This window comes from Heptranchias perlo, chromosome 2, assembly GCF_035084215.1.
Source record: "Heptranchias perlo isolate sHepPer1 chromosome 2, sHepPer1.hap1, whole genome shotgun sequence".
Taxonomy (NCBI): Eukaryota; Metazoa; Chordata; class Chondrichthyes; order Hexanchiformes; family Hexanchidae; genus Heptranchias; species Heptranchias perlo.
The window spans coordinates 57525388-57547247 of NC_090326.1; the positions used below are offsets into that span (position 1 = coordinate 57525388).

Here is a 21860-nt window from a genome sequence, read left to right on the forward strand (position 1 = left end):
GGGCTGGGGTATGTTTCCATCGTGTTGTTTTCCCCTGGGCTGGGGTATGTTTCCATCGTGTTGTTTTCCCCTGGGCTGGGGTATGTTTCCATCGTGTTGTTTTCCCCTGGGCTGGGGTATGTTTCCATCATGTTGTTTTCCCCTGGGCTGGGGTATGTTTCCCTGGTGTTGTTTTCCCCTGGGCTGGGGTATGTTTCCATCGTGTTGTTTTCCCCTGGGCTGGGGTATGTTTCCATCGTGTTGTTTTCCCCTGGGCTGGGGTATGTTTCCATCGTGTTGTTTTCCCCTGGGCTGGGGTATGTTTCCATCGTGTTGTTTTCCCCTGGGCTGGCGTATGTTTCCATCGTGTTGTTTTCCCATGGTCTGGGGTATGTTTCCATCGTGTTGTTTTCCCCTGGGCTGGGGTATGTTTCCATCATGTTGTATTCCCCTGGGCTGGGGTATGTTTCCATCGTGTTGTTTTCCCCTGGGCTGGGGTATGTTTCCCTGGTGTTGTTTTCCCCTGGGCTGGGGTATGTTTCCCTGGTGTTGTTTTCCCATGGTCTGGGGTATGTTTCCATCGTGTTGTTTTCCCCTGGGCTGGGGTATGTTTCCATCATGTTGTTTTCCCCTGGGCTGGGGTATGTTTCCATCGTGTTGTTTTCCCCTGGGCTGGGGTATGTTTCCATCGTGTTGTTTTCCCCTGGGCTGGGGTATGTTTCCATCGTGTTGTTTTCCCCTGGGCTGGGGTATGTTTCCCTGGTGTTGTTTTCCCCTGGGCTGGGGTATGTTTCCATCGTGTTGTTTTCCCCTGGGCTGGGGTATGTTTCCATCGTGTTGTTTTCCCCTGGGCTGGGGTATGTTTCCATCGTGTTGTTTTCCCCTGGGCTGGGGTATGTTTCCATCGTGTTGTTTTCCCCTGGGCTGGGGTATGTTTCCATCGTGTTGTTTTCCCTCTGATATCTCGCCCAAGCGGCCGTTCTTCATTAACGAGCAGATTCAGTAAGTGTTATTAGGTTCTTTTAGCATGGAGGGAATCACAACCACTCTAAATCGAGTTTCCACACATGCTCATTTTCCAGCATGGGTCACCAGATACCAATAAGGAGCAACAACCCCCAGGTTGCCAAGAGCAATTTTACCACCCCGGCTGAGATTAACCATCTCTGTAGAGACTGGGGATTGAACTTGGAAATTTCTGGACAATAAGGCACAGCTACTCACTACTTACATAGAATCATGAGTAGGCCATTCAGCCCCTCGAGCCTGTTCCACCATTCAATTAGATCATGGCTGACCTGTATCTTAATTCCATCTACCCGCCTCGGTTCCATATCCCTTAATACCCTTACCTAACAAAAATCTATCGAACCCCGTCTTGAAATTTTCAATTGACCGAGCCTCAACAACTTTTTTTTTGGGGGGGGGAAGAGTTCCAGATTATCACTAGCTGGAAAAAGTGCATCCTGACATCACCCATGAACGGCCTAGTTGTAATTTTAAAGTTCAGACCCCTTGTTCTGGACTCCCCCACCAGAGGAAATAGTTTCCCTATCAAATTCTTTGATCATCTTAAATACCTCAATTAGATCACCCTTTAATCTTCTATACTCGGGGACTACAAGCCTAGTCTATGCAACCCGTACTCATTCAACCTTTTTGGTGAACCTGAAGACCAATATATCCTTCCTGAGGTGCGGTGCCCAGAACTGAATGCAGTACTCCAGATGCGGTCTAACCAGAGCTTTATATAACTGCTGCATAACTTTCACCCCTCTGTATTCCAACGGTACCCCAGCTGAGCCATGATGAGGACATTCCAAATGTTAATGTGAACATTTCTTTTCATTTTTAAACGCTTAAAACATTGCAAGAACTGGTAGAATAAATTCAGTGATCCTGCATTCTCAGCACAAAGCCTTACTAGACAGGAGCACAGGTCAAAGATAGTGCTACAACACTGTAGTACTGCGTCTCTGACCCATGTTCCTGTTGAGCAAGGCTCTGTGATGAGAGTCTAGGATGTCACAGTTAACTGTAGTGTGAGACATCTGCTATGTTTTTGGGTAACTGGAGAAAGACATTTAATTCCGCATGTATTCTGTACTTTAGGAAAACTGCCTGAATATTGAAGTTGTAGAACAAGTCTACAAAAGGAACCCGATCCTACGTTATACCCATCATCCTTTGCACTCCCCACTTCTTCCACTACCTTATGGAGACATCAATTTGAATTGTGAGTAAGAAAAGCTTATTGTATTGTATAACTCACATTGGTGATAGTGCAAAACAAGTTGTGTTTGTACTTAAATTTGAATTGAGAATAAGATGAAACTGGGAGTAATTACAAGCCAGTAATTGAAGTGAAAGTTTCAGTTAACCTCTTGCACATACACACTTGGGTAGTTCGAAAACATCATCTGAATCCCTATAATTACACCACTTTCTGTATTTGTTATATAAAATGTTTCAATCTTGTGTGGAATTTTGGGGTAGTTTATTTTTGCTCATAACATCTGGCAGTGCAGATGTTGACTGTCATTGGTTGATAGAAAAGACAAAAATAACTCCGTAACTGTGGCATGACTATGGTTATTAATCTAATGTTAGTAGTGATTGGCTCCCACCCTCCCATTAAAACTCCTCCTTCCATCCAAAATATAGTTGCTCTTTGATTGCGCTCTCTCAGCAGAATGCCTGAATTTGGGAATAATAGATGTGAACCTGCATCTCATATCTCCCTGGCAAAATGCAAAGGATTATCAGTGTGCCCAATGCAATTGTATTCTTTACTTGGATATGAAATTGTTTTTCAAAGTTTATTTTTACCCATGTTTCTTTCTCAGTAACTTAATGGTGCGGGAGGGGAAATCCTGTAAATGATATGGCATTTCTCTTCACCAGAGTTTACTTTAAGGCACTTACAATTCAAATTACACTAAAGGGGGATGACTTTCCAATTTGTAGCTCTGGTGTGGAGCTTCACACGCTAACTGCACATGTTGAAAAATTGCTGGCACACCACCCATGATTTTCTGTCCATTTATTTTAACATGAGGAAAACTGAGCAGATTCCTCAACAGGCGTGTTCTCCGATCCATTCGATTTTCCAATATTCAGGTTGTCCAGTGCAACTGAGCACAGACCCAGGAAAATTTTCCCTATGACCTTCGGACCATGAGCTGAGTACAGATCGAGTATACCCCCCATACAATTATAAGTGTGGCAGTGGCCTCTAATATTAGTTACATATATTGGCTTCTACAAGAATTAACCCTTCATTTCTGCTGCATGTTTCGCTTTCTAGTGTTGAAAGAAAAAGGCTACACAACCCTGCAGGATGAAGCCATCAAGCTCTTCAATTCTTTACAGCAGCTGGAGTCTGTCTCTGATCCTGTTCCCATCATACAAGGCATTCTGCAGACTGGTCAAGACCTGCGACCTCTACGGGATGAGCTCTACTGCCAGCTTATCAAACAGACAAACAAAGTGCCTCAGCCAGGGAGTGGGGACAACTTGCGCACCTGGCAATTACTCACCTGCATGAGTTGTACGTTTATGCCAAGCCGCACCATCCTAAGATACCTCAAATTCCACCTCAAAAGGTACAATCCATATTATCAATTCAGTTACCAATTTAATGGATTTGCCAGTCAGCTTAATCATTGTCCAATTATTTTAATTGTCGCATCAGTTGCTATTCAAGAATTCTTGAGATAATTCTCCGTTCACTCTTCCTCTCCCCACAATATTTTTTTTCCAGTAGCAAAATAGTTCAACTATCAAACTGGAGTATCTTTTGCATTTGGTTGACTTAGAAATGGAAGTAGTCATAAATTTAGCATGATAATAAAATATTAACACATAGTACTGTAGTAACATTAGAAATGTTAGTGGGAGTTACAACAGCTTTGTAATTTGTTATTATCAGATACAAAACCTTCGAAATTACACCGTGGGATACTAGCATATTAGTCTGAAATTCCTCCCTTTGACTGATATATTTCAGGACCAAAGTACTTGTTCTAACTAGTTGAGGAGAGGACGGGGGGATATTGGAGGAGGAATCAACCTGGGCCATTTTGGTCACCTATCAGAGATTGGAAAAGGCTGAGGAGCAACCTGCCCTTTCCTCAGAAAAACTGGTGCAGGGACATGTAATGAGAGACTAAAGAACTAAAAATAAGCATGAGATAAGAATACAAAATTTTGAATTTGTGCAAATGTAAACTACACTAACATGGTTAGCATCTTATTTGTATAAATCCTCATACATTTTTTAAAAATTGGTAGTGCTCATAATCCAGTTCAGAGTTATTTTGATGTATCTCAATTGTTTACAGCTCATCTCCAGTCACATAGTAATAATGCAATCTGCACAAGATGACTCAACTATTACGATTTGTTTTGGTGTCTAGGATACGAGATCAATTTCCAGGAGAGTTGGAGAAATATACAACGTTCATCTATGAATCACTGAAGAAAACTAAAACCAGGGAGTATGTGCCTTCTCGGGAAGAAATAATAGCCTTGATCAACAGGCAAGAAATGACCTCTACAGTTTATTGCCACGGAGGAGGCTCCTGCAAAATCACAATCAATTCTCATACCACTGCTGGGGAGGTAAGGTTTCACAACAAAAGAGTGCTTATCATATTCATGTTTTGTGTTGGGGTCCACGGTAGTCCTAAATGGATTGGAACACCAATGAACTGTGCCACAAATTGGTAGGCTGTGGAGCTTGTGTTTCTGATGTCTGAATCTCAGCTGTCGTGGTAGGGAGAAGCATTCCCTATAGGCTATGCAAAGGGAATTCAGGAGAAACCTCTTTACCCAGAGAGTGGTTAAAATGTGGAACTCGCTGCCACAAGAAGTAGCTGAGGTGACTAGCGTCGATGCATTTAAGGGAAAGCTAGACAAACATATGAGGGAAATGTTTATCATTTCCTCATGATGCATAGAAGTATGTGTTGATAGGGTTAGATGAAGTTGGGAGGGAGGAGGCTTGGACCTGTGGGGCCAAATGGCCTGCTTCTATGCTGTACGTTCTAAATAATTCTATGTAAAGTGAACATGAGCCCACTGCAGAACGCTCTCGTGTATCTCATGGTCGTAGAGGCTAGTGGAGCTTGCTCCCTTTTGCCAAGGGTTGATGCGTGGCAATGGCGAGAAGTGAAGGTGCAAAATGCAAAATAACTGGCTTTAGGGGAAAAAAAGCAAACCTTCTGAGGTCTTTTTATTTTGCTGTTGCAGGTTGTTGAGAAGTTGATTCGTGGACTGGCGATGGAGGACAGTAGAAATATGTTCGCTCTCTTTGAACATAAGGGTGCCATTGATAAAGCAATTGAAAGCAGAACAATCGTAGCCGATATTTTGGCAAAATTTGAAAAGTATGTGCGAGCCCCTTTTGCTTCAGATTATCCTGTTGTATTATAATTTCTTTCTGAGCTCTTTTGACTGATGAAGACGGCACCTTTCATTACAATCAGTTTGTAGCTGGAATGTAATCAATTAATCCTACAATGTGCTAATTGAACTCATACTGTATTCTAAGATTTAGACATGCCCATCATATAAATCAGCAGACCCCTTATGTCGATGGAACACATTCAGTCATAAAGTACTGATATAGTTCATGTTCTCGCGTTGATTGCAATATTTGGCAGAAGGTTAATTTAGTATCAATATCATTATCATGTCAATCAGGCCACGACTACTATTATGCAGTGGAGCCCAAATTCCAGAGGGGTTCAGCCTTTCTCCCACTGTTACTCCGGTGGGAGACTGGCTGCGCTGGGTTTCCGCTGGGTGTCAGCTGTGGCTATTTCCAAAATACATTTCCAGATTGACCCCCTTGCTCAGCAGGCCAATAGCACTATGGCTGAGAGGGTCCCTCCCTTCCCCTTCCCCCCGCCCCCCCCCCCAAACAAGTGGGCAGCATAGGCAGGTGGGTGACAGAGATGTGCCCATGGTGGTGCTTGCATCCGTCTGACCTAAGCAAAGGAGGTGCCCTCCCACTGACCCTGCAAACTTATGCAGGATCAGCACTGAAAGGGGCAGTCTGTCATGACCCTGATGTAACCAGCGGGATCGCAACCTGATGAACTTTGGGGCCAGTATGTATGTATTACAACCGTGAAAAGCATAAGCTGGAAAGAACAGTTTTTTTAGTATTCAAATTGTTCTGACTGACTGTTAAATAATTGCATTCACTTTTTTTTGTACCCAGAACTGCTGCCACTTCAGAAGAAGACAACTTATGGAAATTCTACTTCAAACTCTACTGTTTCCTTGACACCGATAATGTACCAAAAGACAGCGTGGAATTTGCCTTCATGTTTGAACAGGTATGGCCAATGGAATCCTTAAAATGTTCAATTAAGAGAAAAGCGAAGAACTGTTTGAAGGTTTGCTTTTTCAAATGAAAGACTACTGCAAGAATGTGTTAGGATTAGTGTTATTGTTATTTAAGAAATGGATATAATTGCTTAGTAGTTGACGGTTGTGGTCACTTCTTAAATGCTATACATAGGAGCGTCAGATACATAAGCGAGAATTTTAATCCACCTCACCTGGCAGGAACAGGACCACCGAGCAGTTAAAATAGTTATGCAAAGACTTACCACTCCATTCCCACTCGATTCCCGCCTGCCACCATCTTTACTGGGCCTGCTTTTTAGGCAGCCGAGGTACCTACCTGACTCAGATGGGAGCCTCGTTATTATATGCTAATCAGGGTCTTATGACGTCCATTAGACCCCGGTGGCATTTTAATGGCCCTACCGAGCAGGGCACCCACCGTGGACACCCCACTCAGTAAAACCTGGCATGGAAGCAGAGGAGGGCCTCCCTAAGGTAAGTCTCAAAAACTTTCCTTAGTGGGGCCAGGAGGAGCAGGAGTCGTCCTCTGGGTCCCGCAAGGAAAGACTGCGCCTCTGCTGCCGAGCCAGGCATGGTTTCCCTCAAAATGATTTTGTACGTAAGTTGGTTGATGGATTTTGACACATTTTTCAGTGGTAGAAAACATATTACCGTATTGGATGATTTTGCTCCAAATACAATGTTGATTACCATTTATCCTTAGTTAAAAATTGCTCTTTCAACAAACTAATATTGGTTTGTCTTTTAAAAAGTAATGTACTTTTGGAGTCCCCAGTGACTCCGCTGGTTTAGGGCAGCAAGCAATTGATCTGCACAGAACAGAAAAGTGCCAGGATTGATCTGTGACAACTATTTCCACCTAAGAGGTGCCAGAATTGCCCCCATGCTCCTGAGTTAGGGAGGGGAAAAAATCAGCCAGGATTCTCCTGATTGCTGTTCAGCTACCCCTGCTGCAAGTGTGCCTGTGTGGGCAGAATTGAGCTCGGTTGTGATGGTGTTTACTGTCAAATAGCTTGTGGTATTCACTATCAAGGTTCACGTGAATAATGGTCATTTAGGTGAGGTTCCAGAGGGCAATCATGGAACCATTCCAGCAAGGACTCAACACCTTTGGGAGAGAAAAGGAAGTGGGAAAAATATAGGGGTACATTTTCATCTTCACATATCGGAAATTTGGGCATGCACACAATTTCCCAATTTGTTCTCCCAGCATGTCAGGCTCTGTACAGGGAGCACTAAGGATGAAAATTTACCCCAGTTTAATTATTGTTATAAACTGATCTGGCACTACACTTACTTTTTAAGCCTTTGATAATGTACCACACAAGAGACTTTTGGGAGAATATTAAGTGGCGTGGAATGAGAGGGAAGGTAGAAAATTGGATTAAAAACTGGTTAAAAGGGAAGAAACAGAGTAGGAGTTAAGAACAGTTTGCCAGAGTGGTTTGAAGTAGGTAGTGGTGTCCCCAGGGTTCTGCTCTAGGACTGCTTCTGTTTACTTTGTACATCAGTGATTTGGATATAGGGCTCGAGGGGACAGTGTCTAAAATAGGAGGCATAGTATATAATTGTAAACCAGAGAGCTGCAGGGGGATATTGAGAAGGTGGTGAAATGGGCAAAAAAAGTGGCAGATGGAATTCAATGTCAGGAAATGTGAGGTGATACATTTTTGTTTTTAAAAAAAGTACTAATTATACTTTGAGTGGGGGAAAGCTGAGTGATGTGGAAGAGCAGAGGGATTTAGGAGAGGGGTTCCCAAGACCTTAAAAGTGGCACCTCAAGTGTATACAGCCATAAGAAATGCTAATGGAACACTAGGTTATGGCAAGAGATATAGAATATAAAAGTAGAGATACCATGGTGAATCTGTATACAATCTTAAGACCACGGTTGAGTACTGCATGCAATTTTGGACTCCACACTATAGAAAGGATTTTGAGGCAATTGGCAGAGTGCAGCGCCTATTCACTAGGATGCTGCCTGGTATGAGGGAATACAAATACAAAGAGAGACTTTGAAAAATTAGGGATGTTTTCATTAGAGCAGGTTTTTTTTTAAAGAGGGTTGTGAGGCTGTGGAATGTACTACTGGAGTTGGTGATTTAAGCAGAGACTATGTCAACATTTAACAATAGGTTAGATAGGTAGTTGTAGGACAAGGGATTAAAGGGATATGGGAACAGGGCAGGCACATGGGATTAGGACTACTGCTTCTGTGGAGATAAACACCAATATGGACTATTGTTTGACTGAATGACCTGATTCCGAGTTGTAATTCTATATAAAGTAATGTTTATTCAAAAAGCTAGTTTTCTATATTACAAGATACCTCACATGTTGAAAAAAAATTAACATTTCTAATTAGTGAACATTATTGACAAGTCCTGTTAAATATGACTAACTGATCAGAGGTTCATTTTCATTAAGTTTTGACCTCCTGCTCAACTTAATGCAGTTTTTTTAAGAGATAGTTAGCAGGAGGCTTGTACTGGCAGAATTTATTACAATGACATTTGAATGAAATTCAAAGAAGAAAAACTCCACTGGTTTATGTTACCTAACCAGTTGCATTTCTAAATGAGGGACACTTTAACTGTGTGTGTATCTTGGCAAAGGGCTTGAAGATTCTAAGTTCTACATAGTTTATTTTCCCTAATTGGTCAATTGATTTATTTGTCTCCTGCCACGAGTAGACCAGTTGTAATTTTTGATTCCATTCTCCGTTCTGCCAAGGAGGAGACAAAATAGGTCATATCAGTGAATCACTGCTGCAATTTTTCCTGCCCATCTTGTCTCGTATTGGATTCAGCAACATCAGCAGTAGAATCTGAGTGCATAAATAAGATTGTAATATAATTAGGGTGCAATGGTTTAAAATTTTGGAAATTGAAATTTAAGTGACTAATTTTTATGAAGAAAGAAATTACACTACTTGCATTTCTGCAGTTTAAAAAAGCATACAATTCACATGACTAAAAATCCCTCATAGCACATTCTGTGGATCAAAGGGTGGGTTGCCTAATATTTCCATGACTAGCCGGTGATGTTTTGAGTTAGCCATCAGGTTGTACTCAACAGGGATTATGGGACTGTTTTCCCTTCATTTTTATACCTGCTTCTCTTTCCCCTATGATGAGGAGCATGGCTCGTCCATTTAGCACCTTCCCAGAGCAGGACAGCTGATGTTAGAAACTCAGCATCATAAGATATCAAACTCATGTCTCCCACTGCTCTGGTGCAGTGTGTCTATGCTGTAATGCAGCATGCCAATTCAGACTATTCCATCGCTGATGGCACCACAGCCAAGTTCAATCCTCACCTGACATCTACACAAGTGCACATTGTAGCAGGGCTCACCAGGTGGCAATCAGCAGCAGCAACTTTTGGTAGATTTTTTTCTGACACTAGGCCCATAGGAGCTGGAGTAAACGTAATAGTCCAGCTGCTCTCCTGCTCAAGATTGACCAACCACAGGACAGACTATGTAAGGACTGAGCTTCAGGCCTGTATGGCTCAGTAAGATATAACTTTGTGTTTTGGTGATTTTTTTTTGTGGTTGTTGGTGGATGAAACACCCAAAGCACCATCAGATGCCAAGTAAAACTCCCTTTACTCTTTTTTAAAATTCATTCTCAGGTTAGGGATTTATTGCCCATCCCTAGTTGTCCTGAGAAGGTGGTGATGGTGATGAGCAGCCTTACTAAACCACTGCAGTCCATGTGATGGAGGCGCTCCCACAATACTAGATCTACTTAAAGTTTGGAAGTTCAGTGCAATATATTTTGAGGAGGAATGGGGTAGTACAAAGGGTGGTCGTGATTCCACTTAATCATAGAAAAAATGTCAAGAGGCTTAGCAGTCTTGCAGTCCTTGCTGATATTTAACTAATGACACTTGTGACAATAGGCAGTTGCATCATATGTCCAATCATAAAGTTAGTATTTTTAATATCCATTTGTGACTGCAAGCTTAGGATCTTCGGAATGATTTAGAATCCACATTGTGTAGAAGTGGAACGTAGGAACAGGGGTAGGCCATTCAGCCTGTTCCATCATTCAGTTAGGTCATGGCTGATCTGTATCTTAACTCCATTTACCCACCCTGGTTCCATAACCCGTAATACTCTTACCTAACAAAAATCTGTCTCTCTCAGTTTTGAAATTTTCAATTCATCTAACCTCAACAGCAAGACTGAATGCATTGCAACTAACTTTATTTGAAGAGAACAAACTATAACCCCTCACCATTTAGGGGATTAGAAGGGTTTGGGTACACAAAAGGTGATTGGACCTTAAAGAGGTGCTATTTACTTATGATTGTTCTTGCTTCAGTGCAGCTTAAAGAGGTGCTATTTACCAATGTTTGTTCTTGATTTCAGTGCACCTTAACGAGGTGCGAACTGGTGAGTAAACACAGCTGTTTCTGCACAAAATAAATGGAGCTATAGCTTCCTGTTAAGACGCTATAACCGGCATCTTTGAAATTGATGTTAATGCAAATGGTTAATGGTTTTCGCTTTTTGGTCGATATAAACGTAGACGTTTTAAGTGTTGGGGACTGTATAGTCTCTTTTTTTTCTTGTACTCATCAAGGTTGTGGGATGTCAGTGCTGGAAATAGACTACATCCCCAGTGTTAGCATCAAGCCATACCAGGCTTTGTACAGCTGGAGGTAGAGTATAACTCAGTCCAAACTGCTCTAGCAATATACCCCTGCCAAACCTCAGAGGAGCACCCTTTGCTGCATCAATATGGCATATTTTCTTTTCCCACACCAACCATCTTTAGGTCTGTGTGAGTGACATTGCTAATTAGTGATGAATTGAGAGCATTTCTAGGCCCATGCCTACTATTTCACATAGTATCGTTACTGCTAGCAAACAGAGAAGACTTGCATCCTACTTGAACCCAGGTCCCAAAGGTCAAAGGCAAATATCTAACCCACAGAACCACTATTTTGTTTCACTCTACCATGGCTCATATAGAGGTGGATCTTGTGAGCTCTGTACCCAATACCCATGTATAAGAGTTATAGTGCAGATGCTACTCCAGGTTTAGTATTATCAGGAGAATTAGTGAAATGCCAAGCCTTTGTTGTTTTTGTATTCATGGAGGCTGCGTGTTACATTTCTGTTACAAATAATGCAAGCTGCTATTTTATTTTTATTGCTACTGTTTATCCGATGCCTTTAATGAACCTGTTCCATCATTTGTAGCCAACACCATAGTCTGATAGCATGTTTATTCTTCTGCTTTCCAAACTCTAGATCATCACAAGGGAGCTCGTATCATATTTAGTAAGTTATATAGACCCCAGGTAATGCTACATTATCAGATATTGTGCGTGTAAAGTTGCACTCTGGTGTGTAGGAAGTGATGGCTCACTTACAGGATTAGTCTTTGGTGGAAAGCATGAGAGAAATACCTAATTAAAACCTAAAAAATTTAACAGCCAGCACTGATCTTCAGTTAATGGTACTTTGCTTTTAAATGTATAATTAAAAGTCTTCCATATACCATGTTACAGATATAACCTGTAAGTTAATGAATTAAATCTTATCTGTAGCAGATTGTATTATATAAGTAATTTAAGCATTAATTCACTGAAATATAGTTCCGCAAAGATCCCACAGCATCCCAAAAGAGTGTGAATCATTTGAAAGGCTACAGTTTCAATCATTGTTGCTTTAATTTTTTCAAAGTAATTTGAGCCACATTTTTATTTCTGTCCTTGTTAAATATGTAGCCAAACATTTGCAAGATAAAAGCCTCAAAAGTTTTATAATCTGGAAAAAAAACCACAATTTATCCATAAAATTACCCATTGATTGTTAGAAATGCCTCTTAAATAGTTTCCCTCACACAAGCCTGCCCCACTCTCTGAAGCCTGAGGCTTGAGTATAGCTATATTATCTAGCTTGCAGTGTCCTGGGGACTTCCCTGAGTGAACACCAAGTAGCAGATTGACAAAATGAACTAATGTCACTCCAAGCAGGTCACACTGGTTAAGACTGCCACTTTCGCTTCTATCCAATATGGTCCTGCAGAGATAGGGTGGAGCTTGCAAGCAGGAAGTTGTGGCATGCTTTGTGAATGGCCAGTCTAGCTGTCCATCATAAAAAAAAAAATCTGGTCCTTTTAAGAAACATTCTGTTTTTTAAATTGAACAACAAAAAAAAATTCTCTCAGCTCCCCCCAAAAAAATCCTCAACAATATCATTACAGTTTGCCACATCCTTAGCATTATTAAACAGACAAGTCCCTACTTCTCTCAAAGTCCAGTGGTTTTCATTTTTAAATTCTGTACTCTGCTTCTTAGCTGGAAATGAAACCACGCTAAACATGACAACTGCACGCCAAACCCCAAACTATCCATGAGCAATGACACAGGAGATTATGAAATGTTCCTTCAACATGAACAGCTATGGAAAATCTATGAGAAAACAATGAATTTGTTATTAAATTTCACATATTAATACGTAAGATTATGTTTTGATCAATTAATATGCATTTTAGAAACATTTTCAATTTTAATTTTCTTTTATTTATTTTGACTATTAGGCTCATGAGGCTGTCATTCATGGTCACTATCCTGCCCCTGAAGAAACTCTCCAGTATTTGGCTGCCTTGCGACTTCAATTCCTGCAGGGAGATTATACCTCACATTTTACCGTACCAGAAATGGAAGAGGTATTCCCAATGGAGAGATTAAAGGCACGAATCACACAATCGACCAGGACCTTTGCTCCTTCTAGTGACAGGAATGACAAAAAGCGATCCAGCTTCCTGGAAGGAACATTGAGGCGGAGCTTCCGGGGTGGCTCTGTCAGTAGGCAGAAATCTGATGATGACCAGATGATGGACATGTGGGTTAAGGAGGAGATTACATCGGCTAGAACCAATATAATTGATAAGTGGAAGAAGATGCAAGGAATGACCCAAGAACAGGTCATGGTCAAGTACATGGCTTTGATCAATGAATGGCCTGGATATGGCTCAACTCTATTTGATGTGGAGGTGCGTGCAAATAATTGACAGTTATTAAAATGAAATATACGTATTCATAGTGAATTGCAGACGACGGTTTTAGATGAAATGCCATTTAACAAATGCAAGTCAACATTTCTTCTCTAAAAGGAAATCCTCCGGATAGCTGAATTATGTCCATCACTTAAATTAATGTGGTTAGCTGCTAATAATATATTGGCCACACATTCTCCAGAGCCAACACATTGGGCGTGATTTTAGCACCTGCGATCGGGTGCGTTCCTGGCGGGGGGGCTCCGAAAATCGGGGATTCCCAGGGCGGGTCGGGAGCCCGGCTCCAACCCGCCCACTTCCGGATTTCCCACAGACGCACTGACATGCGCGCGCAGCCCCCGCATGTGGGACTCCCGCAGGCAATTAAAGCCGGCGGGGTGCCACTTAAGCTATTCATTTTGGTATTTCAGGTCGTTTACAGACCTGATTAACAAGATATTTTAGGAGGGGTGGGATTTTACGAACAACTGGGACTGTTTCCCGTACTGGGGAAACACTCCCAGTTCAAATGGACATGTTGCAGCCATCAGCCTGTGGCAGCTGCAAAGGTCCATTTGACAGATGGTGGGGTGGGGGGAGACCCTCACTCATTGCAGGAGGCCACTCTGTCACTTGGGACAAAGTTTGGCCTCCACCACCCACCTCCTAACAATAAAATTCACCAACTTGCACACTTACCCCGGGGTCCAGAGACATGTACCTACCTTGCGGACCCCCTCAGATGTACATCTTCCGGATGGGGGCCACCGTAGCTGCAGTCATGACCTCCTCGGAGGGCGAACAGCATCACCGGCCTCACCGTCCACGCCATCCACCTCTGACACGTGGAACTCCACAAAACAGTGCTGTGACACATCCACCTGCACAGCAGGAGGGAGGGCAATCGCAGAGAGAGATGCGTCGCAGAGGGCACTACCCTCGCCACAGGATCCACAGACCGAGGCTCAGCTTCCTGGACCTCTCTGAGCAGCAGTGCACACGGAGGCTCAGAGTCACACGACATGTAGTCGTGGACATCTGCAGCCACCTTCATGCCGAGCTGCTCTCGGCTGGCCCGAGCACCATCTTCTTACCTGTCGCTGTCAACGTCACCACTGCCCTCAACAACTTCTCTGCATCCTTCCAGGGTGCCACCGGGGACATCGCCGACGTCTCTCAGTCGTCTGCACAAAAGAGCCCTGCAAATACACCTACACCCACTCTGCAATGACACAATGGGTGTCATCAGTTGTGGGTCTTCATTGTGATCCTCAGGAAAGGGCATTATTGCACAAACCAGATTCGCAAAGATGTGGCAGTAGTGGTGACAATATAATATGTATTGTGAGTTGCTCAGAAATTAAATATAAGTAAAAACCATGACAAACCCTCAAACACCCTTGTGCATCCCCTTCATGCTCACGACACGTTTGCCTTACGCTGCCTACTGCACATATGTGATGCATGCCCTGTGGCTGCAGCACAGGTAGTGGCAGGTTGAGTGAGCGGCTCAGCAGCGGGGAACCCAGAACAACAGGTAAGTGGATCTAATCAGCCTGCGATTGCGTTCGGGGCAGACTGATTTCACCGGGCGCGTTACCCACGCGCCCAATCACCCCCTCGCCGCCTACCCGCCGCCATGGTAATATCGGGCCCGTTATCTATTCATTGTAAAGCATGAAACAAGTCTGGCATTCAATTATTTTGTGTGAAACTGGTGAATTATAAATGTATTTTAAATGCATTCTGTTCAGATATTTTGTATCTGTTTTGCATATTTAGGTCAGCTAACTTAAAATAACCCATTCCTTTACATAATCTATCAGAGGGAAATTGTGGATATATCCATAAAATATCAATTATTTTTTTTTGCAGTGCAAAGAAGGTGGTTTCCCACAAGAACTGTGGTTGGGAGTCTGTTCTGAATCTGTCTCTGTGTACAAGCGTAGAGAGGCCAGACCTCTGGAGACATTCCCATATGAAAGCATCCGGTCATTTGGAGCTCCTCACTCAACCACATATAAAATTGTGGTGGATGAGAGGGAGTTGCTATTTGACACTACAGAGGTAAGCAACTCCTGGAATGTGAATGAATCAAATTGACTTCTAGTGGACCCTGTCATTGTACTTGTAGATATTATGGGGGTGATTTTAACCCCCAAGAACGGATGGGTTGGGGGCGGGTGGGAGTTGAAAATAGTTGCTTTTTTTTGGTCACAACAGCAAAGTCTTTGGACTTTGCATTCCCAGTGGGAAGCCTGTACTTTTACCGCCCACGTTAAACCCCGAGGTAGAGCCGGGTTGCGGTCGCGACCCAAGAAACAACTATTTTCAACTCCTGCCCGTTCTTGAGGGATTTAATCACCCCCTCTGTGTTAGGATATTTTACACATCAATTTAGTTTTTACACAGCATGACAGAATTGAAGTTTGTACTTGAAAGTAAAAAATTTGCAGGGCTACAGCAAAAGGGCGGGGGAGCAGGACTAGCTGGATTGCTCTTGCATAGAGCCGGCGTGGACTCGATGGGCCAAATGGCCTCCTTCCGTGCTGTAACATTTCTATGATTCTATAAACTGCACGCTACATGTGCAGGACATTTCTCAAAATCTTTGAGTTTGTGGCAAACAAATTTGTGGCACGTTTGTTCTTGTTGTTTTTAGCTGCACTCCTTTGTGCCAAAACAATTAAAATGAAGAAAGCTATTGGGCCAGATTTTGCTGTAAAAATAACGGTGAGGCTAACAGCACTGACCGTTACTTACGTGCAAATCGGACTGCACGTGTGCAGTTCAACGCAGAAATCTGCAAGTTTCTGTCCGAGATGCTCTGCTCCTCCAAAAGCTGCGCGAAAGTGGCATCTCGTCGTCTGACTCACCATTCAAATATATTGAACGGTGTTAGGTCCCTGTACTTACCTCCTAGATACAGACTAAACTCGCCAAAAAACATTAGGGCTTGTCCATTCCAGTCTAAGTACCCTTTTAACGATATGGTCTTAATTACTACCAAACAACCTCTCTGGCACTGAAAATTAACTTTTACACGTGTGGAGTATCATGCCTTTGGCTTTTAATTATTGTTGGAGATTTTAAAAAAAAATTTAACTAACATTTTTTAAAACCTTTTTCTTTCCGTCTTTTTTATCTCTCTTGTAATCCAATCTTTCTTTCCCTCTCTTTAATTTGCTTTCAGTACCTGATTTGACATTGAATTCACTATTCTAACTTACTCGTCCTGGTTCAGTCTCTGCTTATTAATGATGCTTCAATCTGCTTGTTCAAGGAGATATACAGTTGCTTTCCCTGTTCACACAGGTTCCAGATGCCCTGTAGAGGGCGCCGCACTGTTTGGATGTTTGGCAGAGAGCAGCTTGCCTTGCAAAATCCCATAGAAAGCCTATGGGCAAGTGAAAGTCTGTCGAACGGCTAGTGCCATTCGTTCAGAGCAAAATCCACCCCAATGTATAAAAGCTGCTAGCATAAAGGCAATCCTGGGGGTTGGAGGGAACAAGAAAGAGCTGACTATACTGGAGGAAATATATCAATTTCCCCTCACGCAGCCACCTTGCCATTTCATGAGTTCCGGAGTTTGTCAAACTCCATCAGACAACTTACCACAGACCTAAAATCATTCAGAATTTTTAGGTTCATTTTGTGACCATGGGCACATGTCTTTCCCTAGCTGTATTAGGCCATAGCTTGATGAGAAGTTTTATTAGAACATACATTCTAAGATGATAGGTTTGATCCTCATTTGGCCTTGCCAGTGATGCATTTCATGTAGTTTTGGGAGCAAGCCTGTTATTGCTGGAGGTCAGTGACGCCCACATCCCGAGAATGACTTTTTTAAAAAAAAGAAATTGCAAATGGAGAGAAATACCAAGAAGGCTGGCATAGTCACAACTGAACCAAAATCAGTAGAGCTAAACTGATAAACTGTTTGTTTAAACAGTAAAATAGCAATGATTGAACAGAGGATTGAGTTTTTCACTCTGATATTCCACTATGCAAATATCCATTGGCTTTTTATAAATAGAGACAATGGCATATATTTTCCTGTTTACTAATGTTAGTGTAAAAGTCAGCATGAATGAACAAAGAAAAATATGCCTAAATAATCTTACCATTCATTTGTCTTAAATACTCTTAAGTTCAGATTTTGTTTAGTGATTTTTTTCTTGCAGTGCAATATTAAAGCATTTCTACATTGTTTTCTATATGTGTCCATGATGCTTAGTTTTTCTTTTATGTATCATTGTGATTTTAACAAGGAATTACGATTAAGGAAAAATACAGAACATGCATTCGGTATATTACATATGTTGTATTTCTGTAGTTTAGTTTGTCTAGTCGATTTTGACTTTGGTCAGTGCAAGTGTTGTGATTAAAGAATCTGCATCATTAACTGGTTCTTACTCAGTCACAACTCTTCCCCCACACCCTCCCAAAAAAACCTAAACAGGTCGGCATTTGCATCAAGAAGAATCCCTTTAAGTTGAGGGATACGTATTGCAATTTGTCACCAACATACTTCTGCTAAACATAAAAATTTAAACATGTTCTTCTTGGAGGTTCTTTAAATAAATTAGAGTTTCAAATGTATTTTAAGCATTAGAATTACAATGTGGAGCTAATTTTACGAGTTGGCACTGCCAATGGAAAGCCAGCAGCGCAAATCAAAATTCCAGGCAATGCTTTGCCCACAGTTTTCCAACCATTAAAATAAATAGCTGGAAAATCATGTGCAGCGTGTATTAAATATTCCAATTTGTACTGCTCATGGGCAAAGTTCCCAGCCAGAAGCACTGACTTGTAAAATTATCCTCTGTCTACTTACACAAAAAGCTACAGTAACTTAGATAAATTTGAAATTATTGGGATCGCCACCACTTTTTGATCTTTGTTTCTTCACGTATACAAAATATTTAAGTGAATAAACTTACTAATGTTATATACACTAAACTTGAAAATTTAAGGGGCAAAACCTATGTTTCTCAAAACTTTGAATCAAAGTTTTAATATTTAGATTGGGTTTTTTTTAGACAATGTTTATCAAAATGAAGTGTGTGTTCAGGGGGAGACAGTTTCAGGCTTTGTTTTCACATTAAGGACTAAATTTAGGCTCCCAGTGGGTAAAGGCACCACAAGGTGTAATACTAAGCAATGACACACCAGAAGATCCCACATCCTCATCCAACATCCACACATGCGAATTTCAGCAGGGGGTCACAGATCTGGAGTGGGATCCTAGCCATTCGCCTTCCAACCAGGGGCTCTAATGCCAATTGTAGTGCCCTCAATGTGTGCAACATAGACTGGGGACTTCAACCTTCAACCTTTGGTCTGTAAGACTGTACTCACTGACCTTACAAACGGAGCCATGCGAGAGCTAAAAATATCTTCTTTATAATGTGTGTAAAGATAGGAGAGTTCTGTAGAAAATCTAATTTTAATTCCATGCCTTCAGCAGGTTATTAATTTTTTTTGTTGGACAGGTGGTGGACCTCGCCAAGCTCATGAAAGCTTACATCAGCATGATTGTAAAAAAGCGTTACAGTACCTCATGTTCTGCAAGCAGTCGGGGCAGTCAGTGCAGCAACAGGTGAAATCAATTCTACCAATGACGTTCCTACTATGAATTGTATCCCCACTCCCACACCTGTGGCCTTCATTCACAGACTTTATCATTGAAGGGGCTCGATACAAGCCATAGTGGTGGAGTGGAATAGCGAATGCTGTCTAAGGTCAACAAGCTTTCAGCCAGCTACCATGAGAAATACTGGGATCTTCAACAAGGACCTTACTATTCCAAGAGTATTATATTTTCGTCATATTTCCTCAGGCCTCCAAATCTTAATCAGCGCTAATACTTTATGCCTTAACATGCACTGCCTTTAAGCAGAGAAAGTGCCTTACAGTAAAAACTCACCTTGCTATGAACTATGACTCGCATTAAAGGGCTGCTTTAAACAATGAGTGCTGGAATGAAGAAGATTGGGGTTGGACGGAGAGCAGCTTTAAATATTAAACTGCTGAAGTGAGAAGTGGCTAAAAATTTCTCTGCGTGTTACATTTGTCCTACAGGCAATCATGTACTCACTATGATTTTTGCCTGAGGAATAAAGGTGACGCTTGGAGGGACTTCTAGCTAAAAGTGTTAGCTATTTTTGTGCACTAAAATAATACCTTGTTCTGAGAATAATGGGGGTGAATAATTGGAATGCTGCTGGCAGCCTTCCTCAAGGACTACAGTGACACTTCCCATTGTTAATCCATATTTTCACAGCATTTTCTTGCTAAGGGAAATCTAATGTGCAATGTTGTATACAGTGTATGTCTGTACATTTTTTTAGTCGCAAAATTGGTTAGTAATTTGATCTGGACCATTACTTTTAATCAAGCCTTTGTTCCTGAACTAATTCAAAGTATGTGACTTTTTTATTGGATATATATGAATTATTGAGCTACGTTCATACTGCAGTATGCTACATGTGTAGTGGCTAGCTCGGCCTTCAGTTTCGACCAGATGTTCTCAGATGTTGTAGCTAACCTAAATAAAGTATTTATACAGTTCCAAACAATTTTATATGTTTAAGTTAAATGTATAGTATATTCTATAAAGGACAAATAGAGGATCCTTTTATCTCATGTTTTTGCCACATACCATGAGCAATGATCCAAAGGGGCCTGTTCCAACAGCAAAAACAACTTGCATTCATTTAGCACCTTTTTACCTAGAAAAACATCCAATGCGCTTCATGGAGCCATGGGGAAAAACCCAATGCCAAGCCAAAGAAGGAGAGATTAGGATGGGTGCCCAAAAGCTTGGTCAAAGAGAGAGGTTTTAAGGAAGGTCTTAAAGGATGAGAGAGAGGTGGAGAGGTTCAAGGAGGATACTCCAGAGACTGTGGAGCCTAGGTGGCTGAAGACATGGCCACCAATGGTGGGGCAAAGGATATATCCAAGAGGTTGGAGTCAGAGGAGTGGAGAGTTCGGGGTGGGGTTACATACAAAAATACGAAAGGACAGACAGGAAAAGACCGCTGGTCCATCGAGGCTGTCCCAAACAGGCATGATGTAACTAAGCATCGTGACCCCCCCCCCCAAAGTGTTCCCTCCTACCACTCATGTAATCCTCTGGGAGATGCAAAAAAAAAAGAAACAGATTTTTAAAAAAACCCTAGACCAATTCAGGGAAAAAATATATAGGAAATTCCTTTCCAACCCTCTAAGGGTTTTAGGGCTGAAGAAGGTTAGGTCAAAGAAGGATTTAAACATGAGGATGAGAATTTTTAATTTGAGCTGTTGGGGGAAAGAAATGATGGATAAGTAGGATATCGGCAGCAAAGGTTTGGGTGAGCTGAGGTTACAGAGTGGAGGATGAGAAGCTGGCCAGGAAAGCATAGAGTGATTGAGGCTGGAGGTGACAAAGGTGTGAATGAGGGTTTCAGCAGCAGATGGGCTAAGGATGGGGCTGAGGCCGGCAATGTTACAGGAGGAAGTAGGTGGCCTTTGTGATAGAGAAGATATAGGGTCGGAAACACAGCTTGGGGTCAAAGAGGGAACCAAGTTTGCAAATGGTTCCTTTAAGGACACATTTTGTTATTCCATGATGCAATCTCCTTCATGTGTCTTATGCTGCCCATTTTTAATATTTCATTGTATTTGCATTTATGCAGCTTCCACAGGTCCTGTGACTATTTTTGGCTAAGGGGTGTGAAATGATATACATTCCTCCATCAGTCAATCACCATAGTTAAATGAGATCATTTTCTGTCTTCACAGCAAAAAAACATATGGGCTCATTGTTCTTTTAAGAATTTTGTGCCTCTCTTCATCAGCCCCAGGCTTGTCTATTGGTTAGTGCATTAATAGAAGTTCAAATTTTATTGGTTTTGTCATCATCTTTTGGTTCCAAGTCAAATTCTGTTTGGCTTTGGAGGTTTTCACAATTTCCCTATCCTTTATGAAGTTGCTTCTGCAAGTTTTTGATGGATATCTCCAGGTTCAGAGCCAACTTGCTTCAGTTGACTCCTTCTAGGTCTTCAATGTATGGTACCTGTTTAGTTTGAGTTCCAGCTAATAAAGCTTCATCCTGATTACACCTTTTCTACACATACACCTTTCAAATGTTTGCAAGTTTTTTATAAGCTTAGCAACAACAACTTGCATTTATAAAGCGCCTTTAACGTAGTAAAATGTTCCAAGGTGCTTCAAAGGAGCATTATCAAAGAAAATTTGACACCGAGCCACGTAGGGAGATATTAGGAAAGGCGACCAAAGTAGTAGGTTTTAAGGAACGTCTTAAAGGAGGAGAGAGAGCCAGAGAGGTTTAGGGAGGGAAAAGAATGTGACTGTTGTATTCTGAAAATATAGATGTCCAAACTCTCTTCCCACTCAGAGAAACTCTGAGCTCCAGTCCTGCAAAGAAGAATCCATTGGAGGTAAGGATGCTCATGGGAACAGTTTATGAAAGATGGT

The 21860-nt window shown here is 41.8% G+C and overlaps 1 protein-coding gene across 1 annotated transcript in view; it reads left to right on the plus strand.

Moving 5' to 3' along the window:
- myo10 (myosin X) overlaps window positions 1-19960 on the plus strand; it is a 262007-nt gene extending 242047 nt beyond the window's left edge. Inside the window, exons 34-41 of the mRNA XM_068001886.1 lie at window positions 2092-2215; window positions 3287-3584; window positions 4398-4602; window positions 5233-5369; window positions 6209-6326; window positions 12921-13376; window positions 15255-15446; window positions 18875-19960. Of these exons, the coding sequence (XP_067857987.1) occupies window positions 2092-2215; window positions 3287-3584; window positions 4398-4602; window positions 5233-5369; window positions 6209-6326; window positions 12921-13376; window positions 15255-15446; window positions 18875-18985 (1641 nt within the window). The 3' untranslated portion in view covers window positions 18986-19960. The remainder of the gene's footprint in view (window positions 1-2091; window positions 2216-3286; window positions 3585-4397; window positions 4603-5232; window positions 5370-6208; window positions 6327-12920; window positions 13377-15254; window positions 15447-18874) is intronic.
- The last annotated feature ends 1900 nt before the right edge of the window (window positions 19961-21860 follow it).